General features: G+C 29.9%; 2 protein-coding genes and 1 pseudogene across 3 annotated transcripts in view; 2 read left to right on the forward strand and 1 right to left on the reverse strand.

The window, feature by feature from the left end:
* Positions 1 to 5862, forward strand: part of LOC115245086 (myosuppressin) — a 14827-nt gene extending 8965 nt beyond the window's left edge. For both annotated transcript variants that reach the window (XM_029823190.1, XM_029823191.1), the window contains exons 2-3: positions 3131 to 3333; positions 3592 to 5862. In XM_029823190.1, the coding sequence (XP_029679050.1) occupies positions 3131 to 3333; positions 3592 to 3680 (292 nt within the window). In that variant the 3' untranslated portion in view covers positions 3681 to 5862. The remainder of the gene's footprint in view (positions 1 to 3130; positions 3334 to 3591) is intronic.
* A 5349-nt stretch (positions 5863 to 11211) lies between these two features.
* LOC115244989 overlaps positions 11212 to 12552 on the forward strand; it is a 6735-nt pseudogene continuing 5394 nt past the window's right edge.
* The window catches only part of LOC115245058 (C2 domain-containing protein 5), a 15439-nt gene continuing 15239 nt past the window's right edge, over positions 12353 to 12552 (reverse strand). Inside the window, exon 16 of the mRNA XM_029823138.1 lies at positions 12353 to 12443. The gene's annotated coding sequence lies outside the window, so the exon portion shown is untranslated. The remainder of the gene's footprint in view (positions 12444 to 12552) is intronic.

Genomic DNA, 12552 nt, shown 5'->3' on the forward strand with positions numbered 1-12552 from the left:
TGGGGGGGGGGGGGTTGTACACTTGTGATCGCTTGTAGTGGCAAAAGAAAGTCTCCTCTTTCGATTCGCACCGTATTAATATTTCATGCTACCGTCAAAGATAGTTGCGCAGTCGATTTACGTGATATGTATTATTCCAAGATATCAGGGCGAAGGGAGATCGAAACACAGTTGATACTCTCAAGATATACGTATTTATGTGCGTATGCATAACATCACACTCATATATTAATAATTCAGGAGACTTTAGACACAATATGTACATACGACATACATGTACGACATATCAATATATTTCATTTTTATCATATTTTTACCGTATCATATATGTATATATGTATATAATTATTATTATTTTTATTATTAAAGAAGTTATATATTTTATAATTTTTTTATAGTATATCGATACTGATACAGAAAATATATTNNNNATATATATATATATATATACATACATTTATTTACAAAATATTTGGTTGCTTATAATTTCGAATTTATACTATTGTGTTGTATCTATTGTACCGTATACAGTATATATTATATTATATATCAAAATTTAAAAAGGTCCGATCAAAGCTTATATCGTCGATTTGATGGCACGATATCGATTCTTTTCTCTAATCGCTCTTAAAAGTGCATCAGAACTGAAAGTTTTGTAATTATCTTCAGCTATCATCTTCCTTGAGTTTCCAATGTGTCAAATTGTCTGCTACCCAAAAATGTTTACCTTTTCTCTTATCCGCATATTGTCATTTTAATTTTTTTTTGCATAGATTTTTATAGTTACAATTGTTACATAACTTCAAAATGTATCGGATTGAAGCGCAACGCGCGAAGATAATAATTACATATATCGATAAAACATCGAAGAAAACACGTTTTTCATATTGAGTTGCATTATCTACTCAGTGCATGTCAATATTTACATACGTGCAATCGTCATTGGAGATAAACAAATGTAAACATGTTACATTGCCGCTAACTTTTTACATTTTAATTTTAGCCTTCAACTAGATAACTAGAATATGAATGCGTATTTCGAGGTGTCAAAAATTAATTAAACATAAACCCAATTCGACGACGACATGTATCATCATGTCGTAATACAAATAGATCGCTTTTATTTTTTCTGTTTGCAAACACCAAGTTTCTATTTATTTTTAAAAATATTTAAATTTTTATAATTCTGTTTTTCATATAACTGTAGATTTATTTAAGTTTTATTTAAGTTTCTCTTAAATGCAATCGGTGTGTTATCAGTTATCACTGATGTGAGATAAGTAGTGCTTTCATTTATAATATAGATTTACAAACAGTGAAATCTCATTGAAGAGAAGAAACAATTAGCGATAGTGGCTGATTTTTATAAAAAAATCTTAAATGCCATAATAAGTAAAACATAAGACAAAAAAGCAAAGTATCAATGCTTTCACTTTAATCAATGATATTTCCATTTTTTTAAAATTTGTTTTTTATTCAAATTTTACTTCTATTTGAACAAATTTAATTATTTTATATCTATGTTTACGTATATGTGAATGCTCGGCAGAATAAATAAAACGCGATTATTTGATCCATTAATCAAGCGACAACGTATCAGCAACAGGTTGCCTTGTCTCGATTCGCATATCACAATTGTGTAAACTCGTGTTCGCTGCATGCACATCCATTTATGCGAAGTGTGATTCGAAAAATATATCCGGCGTTTACATACGTCTTGAAAGAATAGCCAGGATTCGCTCGTGTTAATCTGTCGTGCTTAATTACTTCCTCATTAAATGTCTCATTAAACTCTATGGATAAATTTTCGGATCAAAGTTAAAAAGAAGATTTTTTTTTATTTTATTCCGCATCAAGAGCTTACATAAAACTGTACAAAATTTAATTGCACGTGCGAGATATTTGTTTTCACAAAGCAGTTCTTTTCGTATCTTACAAAGATGAGAGAAATGTCAAATTTCTTTGTTCTTTGACTATAATGTAAGTCTCTGCTTCGCTCTCACCCTGTCCGATTCTTTCCAATGCAAACGAAATAAAAACTATCGGATAGTCCAAGCACGAGCATCCGTAACGCGATTTCCCTTCTCGCTTTGAGTTTATTCATAAGATCGTATTCTTCTCAATAAGTTCTATTTATCCAACGCTCTTTCAGATCAACCTCTTTTGTAAGGCGATGCACTCTCGTGCACTATTTTTCTTACAATAGTCGACTCTTGTTTCTATCATTTCTTTTGTATTCATGAACTATTCAGTTTATACACATTCCTGCGGAATATACATATTTACAGTATGATATATGATCTAGTTTTCAAAGGTGACACAAGATGTGCGTTAAGAAATTATGTGGCATGCAAGATAATATAATATTTATAAGTTTAAACGGATACAAAATTAAAATTCACGGAAAATAATGAAAAATGTCTTATATTTGATTAAAACTTAGGAAAAAGTATTTTTTATACAACGACAAGTGTTAATTAAACTTACATCATTATCAATCATCAAAATACTTTTTTCAATAATTTGTACATAATGTAATGTTTGTATAGAAATCAATATTAATAGCATTGGTAATTATTCGTAATGCGAATATTCATCATATATCGAATCATGCGATATTCGGTTCCCGTTCAGTGAGTAATGATATATTGACATCTATGTGTAATGTTCAACAAGCTCTTATAGTTTGAGGAAATCGCTTCGGTATTCACGGATCCATAAATGCATTTATTTACGTATGATGTAATACGCATATCAAACAAGGTTGTAAGAGAATTTATAATTCATGATTTATAATTTTTGCTATTTCATTTCCTCCGGTCATTATGTCAATTTCAACTTATACATATTAATTCAAGGGTTTAGAAATATCTAATCTTTAATTTTATTTCTATTAAATGTACAAAAATAAGTTCTTCAAATAAATATTTTTTATAGAGTTGATTTCTCTCTCTCAGCACAATAAAATAATGAAGTGGATTAACAATTAGGATATAATAAAATAATTTGGGATGGTATATATAATACCTATATATATTTCCAATTGTATTAAAGCGTAGAAAGCAGCTTAAAAGGATAAATTGTTAATCGGTATGAAACGATGTGCACATGCACATTTTTTTTCTTACAGCCCAAAAATGATGAGCTCGACATTGATGATTCTCGTATCTGTTACGACCATGGCAATCTTGTCCGGCGAAACTTTTGCCGCATTACCCGCTCAATGCAATTCAGGATTTCTCGAGGAGCTACCACCCAGACTACGTAAAATCTGTGTTGCTATCGCCAGAATATGGGATGCTAGGGAGATGAACGATTTCGTCGACAACAGAGGTGATCAAACGAATTATCAATTGAATAATTTATTTTTTATATATATTATTTTTATATTTATTTTTTTACGCACATTTGGTGGCGCAAATAATTCTTTAAAGAATAGAAAATGAATCCTGTAAATTTGTAATTTATATTTTTTGTATTTATTTGCATATATTAATTTATATTATCGTATTGATTACGAAATATTTCAAATAATGCTCATATTTTATTTTCAAGTTGAAAAGATAGATTGCAACGATGAATTGGTTTCAGAATATCGAGAGAACTTACCCCGTTATGACAGCAGTGTCAAGAGGCAAGACGTCGATCATGTTTTCTTGCGCTTCGGAAAACGACGTTAAAAACGATGGCCTGCTCTGTATTCGCACAAGCGATAAACGATCTCAAGTTCTCTTTCAGTTATTCAATCACCTCGTCATCAATTCGTAGGACATTTGCCGAATGTAAAAAAAAGAAAGAATTTACAGTCACCGCATACGCGCCTAAAGATGAGATTACCTGATCCCGTTATTAACGTTAACAGCCTTTTTGATAATCTTTATTTTCGTTGTAAACAGTATTAAGGGATCAAATTGGTCTCCTCAAGCGTTCTAGTGTTGAGTCATCGTGAAAGTAAGTATGTCTTGGATTTTAAGAGTTTTTTTAGTACAATTTTATGTCCTTTCTTTGTTCGATAAAAACGGTACGTTTATAGAGGAATCTTAATTAAAGGTTTTATATTTTAACATATCTATTAACGGCCAACGTTCCATTTTTTGGAACAAAATTTTTATTATACATGAAAGATAATTAATTTTTGTAATATAAAAATAATCTTTTCCCTCTTTTAAAAACACGTTTCAGTATTTATAAAATATATAAAACGTTTCAAAATTTTTATTTCAATCTGAAATAATTTTACAAGCAAACATGTGTTAACAATATATCTTAAAAATCGAACCCTATTTTCACAAATCTATATTACTTCGCCACGAATAGAGAATGTAACTGCATTACACAATAAGTGTACTATTTTAATCTATAACGTATCTCGTGAATGTCTCGAATTTACTCGTCTATTAATTCCATGTCCTACATTAATTAGACCTTACAGTTAGATTAACATCGCCACTTTACGAATATAAAAACGTAGGAACGTTGCGCCGTATCGATTTTCGCGCGACTACTATTTCCAATTAATCACTCTCATTTTCACGCCGTTTGCCTGGTAATGACTCTCTATATGAAAATGAAGGGTATTGTATAAAGTTCACCCATTATTTATTTTATAAATCAATTATCCCACGCTTCGTAACACGATCAGTGTTGTCACTAGTGACAATTAGTTTGAAGGCGGTATAATTAAATTAGATATAAATTAAATTGACTTAATCTCGGAATATATATCAAGCAATATTTTAAATTTACATACAAGCATTCATTTGCTATTTAACTTAATTTTGTTTATTCAATCAATTTACTTTTAATTATATTTTTCTGTATAAGATGCAAAAAGTGGACACATGGCATTATTAGAGAAAATTGAGATAAATCTTTCCTTAGTAAAAAAAAATTAAAAAAGATTATCACTTTTTTTGTAACTTTTCAAGATTTAACGTTTGATATATCAAATCTCGAATAAAAATTTTTATTGAAATAAATTTCACTGTAAATTGAAAAACGAATCATTAATTATATAATTAATATAAATAATTTAATATATAATTTTACATCATTCATTTTTCTTAATAAAAATTATTTGTAAATTTAATAATGCTATGCATTCACTTTTTGAGAGACGGCATTTATTACAAAAGACGGTATTTATTGCAAAAGAAGATAGAAGGGATACGAACAAGTGTATACAGCAATTTGAATAAATAAAGATTAAATAGTGAATGAAAATATATAAGTATAAATACCTTGTATTATGTGTCCTGGAATTGAAGTAGAAGTTCTCATTCAATTTTTATTGTCAATTGATTAATTTACAGTTTTACTTGTATTAAAAGACACGTGCCGAAGCTTCGACCGGTCCCGAAAGACTGCATTATTTTCACATGTCTATATCTTTCTCTTACGAATATATTCGCATAATTATATGTATCTTAACATGGAATAAACGAAAATACGAAGATATGATGCTGATAGATATACAATATATTAATTACCCGGATAGCGCAAACCTATTCTATAAACATATCCTTTAACATTCTATATATATCCTTCAATAAATATTTTTATATGTTAATAAAGTGAAAAAAACGGTCTATGAATCTGCATAAAATTTCAAAATAAGACCGTTCTAAAAACAATGATCTAAACAGATTTATCAAATATTCTTTTAACACGAGAATATTCTACAAAGATTCATAGATAATTCTGTAAGAATATTTTCAAAATAGTATATTTGACGCTAAATAGAATCAAATAAGACAAAAAATATATTGTGCTATCAGGGTAATTACATGTGACATAAATAGTATAATTATTATAACAGGTATATACGTCTACACACACATATATATAAAGTAATTCTCTCAGAATACTTGTTGGTTATTATATTATATGTATATAATTATACCATCCCTCTTCCCATCTGTTGCGCGATGATTAGTTCTTGGCACGCGCAATAGAAGATATTTTCAGTATCCTAAATATAGTATAGAATATAGAAACAATCTTCTGTAAAATTGAAAATGTTTCCTTTGCAGCAAATATGCACTGTCCATACTAAACGGATTATTAATGCAGTAAGACTTAAAATTTTATGCAATTTTAGATATGAATATGTATTAATGTATATATGTATTCTCATGTTTACTAATTCATTAGTCAACCACTTATAGTTACTGATTACGTAATTTACGTGGATTGTCCCAACAGTTTATTACAACAAAATTGAAAAAAAGAAGAAAAAGAAAAAAATTTCGAGCGAGATTAATCCCCAACGAGACTCGATTTCCGGTGGCGATCGATAGACTAAGCTTGCGGAAATCGAGCTCTGCTTGCGAGCGAATGAGGGCGGGGATAAAAAAAGAACAAAAATATTGAGAATATCAATGAAAGCTAACTGTACGAGAGATCGGTAGATAGGTAAAAAAATCTACAAATTGAAATCATTATCATAAAAGTAGACGAGATAGTAACATTTGTCGTCTGCTATTGATTATTTCAGTGGAATAATTTGCTTCGCGATTTAGTATTACACATACACACATATCTAAGAATTGTTTTATTATCTTTCCTTTCTTCTTACACACTCATTTAATATATCGAACGCAAGAAAGAAATTTTAAGACCGGCAAACTCCGGAGATTAATGCTTCTCGTTGCCATCGTCTTAGCAATTACCTGTGTGGCAATATTTGTTTTTCTCCGATCGACTATCCTGCATTCTAAGTAGTCTTTATCGCGCGTACAGAAAAGATCCTGTATCACGTTAATTAGCCCACATGCCCATCTCTCGGTAGCCCGCGTGGGTATTTTATTCTTTATGTCGTATGTAATTTATCGCGCGATGACGATAAGGACAAACATCGCGGAACATAATACTCCGTTATGGTGCCGCAATGGGAGATTGAGAAATTAGATTAAAGGTTTATTTTTATATGTGAAATATTCAATTAATTTATTTAAAATGTTACATTTAATATATAACTTATTTTAAAAAATAACTGATTTTTAGGTATATGTATGAATTTTTAAAACTTGGATTTTTGCAAAGAAAATTATAGGAATACATATATATATTCTTTATATTTTTATTTTATTGCGCATCTTTTAGTATTTAATATATATGGTAATTAATATATATTTCTGTATGTCTTTTTTTTCAATCTGCTCCTATTTCCGTAATGATATAATTACTAAAGATTAAATATTTATTAAATGTGAAATGGCTGAGGTGCATTTTTAATACTACCAAACTTTGATATGATGTAAGGGATTAAAACGAAGAATATTCCGCACAACTCTTTATTAAAAGAACATTCTTTATATAAATAAAAACAATTTATTGTTTACTTATATTTGAGTGCGGCTAATACGATTCACTCAAAGAGATTTGTGGCACATCACGCAATATCTTCCACTTATTCTGACTAAGGTTTAATCTAAGAACGGTCGCACCGGATTAGTCGGGCTACCTTGTTTCATCTTCATTTCGTACAATATGTTTTATAACACATAAAATATATCGTAGTACACACACGATATTCCAATAAAAATTTATAAAAAAGAACAAAAAAACAAAAAGTCGCGTGTTAAAGATAGCCGAATCGAGCACCGCGCGACCAACTTAAAATAATTTATTTAATTGTTTTCACCCCACAGATTTCTATATATTATAATATATATAAGTCTGTAGTTTCCACAAATAAAGAGGCTTGTAAAATTTGAAATAAAAGACAAAAAAATATACACTTTTTAAGAACGCGACCGTTCTTGAATTAATAAAAATTCTTATATAATTGACAACCAAACTTCTCAAAGATTCTTTACAGATAATTTAATATTAATAGCAAGAAAACAAATAACGACTTTGACTAGAGTTTAATCATTCAAATATATATTTTTTTGTTCGAAGTGTTCAGTTGTGTTCAGTTTGTGTCTCATAATTATTTTCTCATCGACTAAGCATGAGATAAATATAAAATACAATTTGTATTTATCATGTTTAGACAATGTCAGATAAAAACTTTGTCTCAATACAACAAAATACAACATTTTGTTGCAATTTGGCACGTCTTAATGCATCAATTACGGCGCGAACGCATTGTTTATTCAAGATATAATAAGTACAATTTAGACTATAAGACTCTAATGTTGAACAAACATCGAAATAATTTCTTAATTATCATTCTTCTACATCATTAATTACATGCTTATTTCTAAAACATGCTATTATGTACATAATAAGTATTCACAGAATTAAATATCAGCAATAATTAAAAAAAACAAAAACACAAAAATCTGAGCACTAGCATTATATTATTAATTAGTTGTGTTCGAAGAGATTATAAAAGTTATATTAATATATTTCTTTTCAGATGTATATACTGATTTTTTTTAAATTATCCATTTTTTGTTAATACTTATTTTATATTGTGCTTTAATATAATCAGACGCATTAAAGGGATCCTCAAAGATCTGTTTTACCGATAAAAACGCGAAGAATGAGTTCAAGTACTAATCTTATTATTGGCTATACAGAATGAAAAATCCTTTTCTAGAATTAAAGTACTCATAATAACGATGTGCGGACGCTATAATTTAATGTAATAGAAAAAATAAAAGTCGAACAAATAAAAGATTATAATAATGGGAATGAAAGAATACAATATAGAACAAGCAGAAAAAGAGAGAGAGAGAGAACGAATGAGGAGTAAGCGAGGTAGCTAACATGAAAGACTTCCGAAGTTTCGCTCGCGAGGCTCGCTTTATCTATAATCTCTCGCGTTATATACAACAGTACAATACTTTATATTAAATTGATGAAATAAATTAATCGATTAAAATTATTATTATTAGCAGTATAATTATAAACAAGTAGAGTTGTGCAAATTAGAAGTTTGCCCATTGCTTCATCATCATTTTATCTTACAAAGCTTAAGCTGCTTTAAGCATGCGAATTTTTCAATTTTTGCTTTCTCATAGAGGAAGCTTTATGAGCGAAATAAAAATTAAAATGAATTCTTTCACCGATCCTCACTAAATTCAATATCAAACATCCTTTAATAATACTCTATTCATGTAAAAAAAATTTAATCCGATATCTCAAAAATTGCGGAAGTTAGAGATTTGTACAATATATTGCGTACATACATACATACACATACACACATACATACATACATACAGACATTTTTTAGGAATATGATTTTTCGACGTTTTGGAACATTCTAAACACATTTGGCATAGAAAACTCGAAAAAGAATTTTGTCACGAAAACAAAGCTTCCTCTATGAGGAAGCAATAATTTATTGGTCACGATATACCTTGTAATCATTGATGCAGAACGTGTATAACATTGATAGATAATGAGAATTCAGACAAATCGGATTGAAGTACAAATTCGCATTTTACAGTATCGCATTTGATGGCGAAAGCAACACACTGTCAACGAACTTTACCGCTGACATTAAGAAAGTTCGAGATCAAAATACGCAATCTCTGCAATAATAGCTTTTTAACATATTATTACAAACTCGAAAGAAATTTTTTACAATTTTTCCCGTTCTTTGAAAGTAATAGTATTAAACTCGCTTTAAACTTTAAATGGATAAAATTCTCGCACACTGTTAACTTTTCTGACATTCGAGCTGTCAAATTACACAATCTTTAGTGCATCTTCATTTTGATACGAAACAACACACAGAAGATAATCAGGTGACATCACTGAAAATAGGCAACTATAAAATACGATATTTTTAAATAATCAATTCTACATGTTTTTTCTAAAAGTTTGAATCTATAATTGAGCAAGATCTATTTGAAAGTCGATGATGAAAGGGTTAATATGATATAGGAAAAAGGACCCTTGACCACACATTCACATTGAAAGATTGCAAATATAAATAAGGCATTATATTTTTTCCATAATAGACAATTGCGTAACTATTGTTCTTTCTCATCAAAATTACGATAATGTTAATTTCGTTAGGTAAATGCTATAGAATGGTCTCTTTTAACTTACATGTTATAAATATTTATAAGACACAAGCCAGCAGATAGTATCGCAAAGAAATTAAGAACGTTTCTTCTTCATGTAAGTAATTGTAAATTACATTTGCGATGTCAGAGGTGAATATGTATATTTATGCTATCACTCACACATTATTTTCAGTGCTTATAAATAATGAATTTCTTTAGTATTTTAAAATAGCGCGGTGAAAATAGTCATATATAGATCTCTTATATAAATAGTTTGACATCTCTTATATTGGATGATTGCATAAGTTCGTGCCCGATTTTCATAGATGGCATTAAGTTACTGCATGGCGGAGTTCTATTGTTTTCGTGTGGTAATTGTTGCTTACACCGAATAGATGACGTTGTCTTATGTCAATTTAGCATCAGACATTGTTCAGATAAGTCCATTGGTGCATAAGAGAAATCATTAAAAATGGAGAACAAAAAGGTGCATTTGCGGCATGTAATGTTATATAAATTTCGGAAAGGCGTGAGTGTTGGGATTGCACAAAAAAATATTCAAACCGTTTATTTGGACCACGCTCCTGCTCTCCGAACAGTCAAAAAGTGGTTTGGCAGATTTCGAAATGGTGATTTCAACATGGAGGATCAAACCCGCTCTGGACGGCCTTCTGGCATTGATAATGACATTGTGCATGCCTTAGTGGAAAGAAACCCAAGGATTACAACTGAAGATATTGCTAAGAGGCTGAACATCGATAATTAAACCGCTTTTCGTCATTTAAAAAAGCTTGGATACGTTTCCAAGCTTGATACATGGGTGCCGCATCTCAATAATATTTAATTCTATTATAAGTGGTGTACATAATGTGAGGAAACTGTATAATATATTTTATAAGAAGATATATAATTATACTTTAAGGGAGCATAACCGTTTAAAACCTCGAAAAATGAACATATTTTCTAGATTTTTTTGCAGAGCAACGACTTAATAAAAATTTGTAATTTTTTACAATATTAATACAATATTATTGACTACATAAATAAAAATCCCTAGCTTAAACAATTTTTTTTTTAAATTGTGGGAATATTTGCAGAGTTCCTCCAAATTTTAGGTGATTGCACGGTGTGCATGAAAACGTTCGTAGATCATATTCGAAATACAAAATACAAACTTTTTTTTATTAAACATATTAATGCTCTTAATGCATTAATTCTAACAAATAATTATAATTTAAAAATGAGACAAAGGAAAGAGCAAAGAAAGATTTTTGATGAAACTATTTTTCGTAAGGTTATAATTGCGATACAAACCGGCATAATTCCGCCAAATATAAATTTCACACAAGTACGGAAAGGTGTTAAGGCTCTTGAGGATGGACGTATACGTGTAGTGAATACTCCAACACCATGGAATCCCGGTTTTGTGGGTATTAATTCGTTTGGCTTTGGCGGAGCCAATTGTCATATTTTGCTACAATCTAACTTGAAGCAAAAAATTAATGGAGGAGCGCCAAATGATGACATACCAAGACTCGTCGTTGTATCTGGTTGTACTGAATAAGCAATCGAATCATTATTAAATGAGGTACCCAAAACTTTCGCATTTTAATTCACCGATAAAAAAAAACATATTTATACAAAATATTTTATACTAAAATCAATAAATAAATTTGTATATTAGATCGAGAATCAGCCGATAGACGTCGAATATATCCGGCTGTTGCATGATCTTCACGCTGACGATATACAAGGTCATCCTTATAGAGGGTACGCAATTATCGAATCTAAAACATCGATAAAAATGATGAAAGAAATACAACATTATTCAGGTAAAAAAAGCCGATTTGTTTCGTGTTTTCCGGAATAGGATTGCAATGGCCTGGCATGGGTACGCATTTTATTTTGCATATATATACATATATATATCAAAGAAGCAATATTTTACAATTTATTCAATCTTTACGTTAATAGGTCAAGCGTTACTGCGATTCCCGACATTTTATAAAACTGTAAAAAAGTGCGATACTATTTTGAGGACACATGGAATGCGTATCATTGATGTATTAACAAGTAAACACGAAGCAATTTTTAACAGTATATTGAACTCGTTAGTTGGTATTACCGTAATGCAGGTGATGAATTATCCATTCTAATTGTCGCGTAAATCATGCAAATTATATAATTTATTCAGAATTTAAGAAAAATGATACTTTACTTTTCTCTTTAGATCGGATTAATCGATCTTTTAAAATCCGTAAATATCGTGCCAGATCATGTTGTCGGTCATTCGATCGGCGAACTCTGTTGCGGATACGTGACTGGTAATTTTACAACGGAACAAGTGCTTCTCTCCTCGTATTATATAGGATTGGCGTTGAGTGAAACAAAAATAGTTCATGGCGCCATGGCGAACATTGATCTTAGTTATGAAAATGCTAAGAACATATGTCCACCGGATATTGATATAATCTGCAATATGAGTCATAATACTTGCTCTATAAGTGGGCCAAAAGAATCAGTAACAGCATTTATAACAAAGTTACAGGTACTTTTATACAGGATGTTCAAAAAAAGTGGT

The sequence above is a fragment of the Formica exsecta genome, unplaced genomic scaffold (genome assembly GCF_003651465.1).
Source record: "Formica exsecta isolate Colony F162 unplaced genomic scaffold, ASM365146v1 scaffold90, whole genome shotgun sequence".
Taxonomy (NCBI): Eukaryota; Metazoa; Arthropoda; class Insecta; order Hymenoptera; family Formicidae; genus Formica; species Formica exsecta.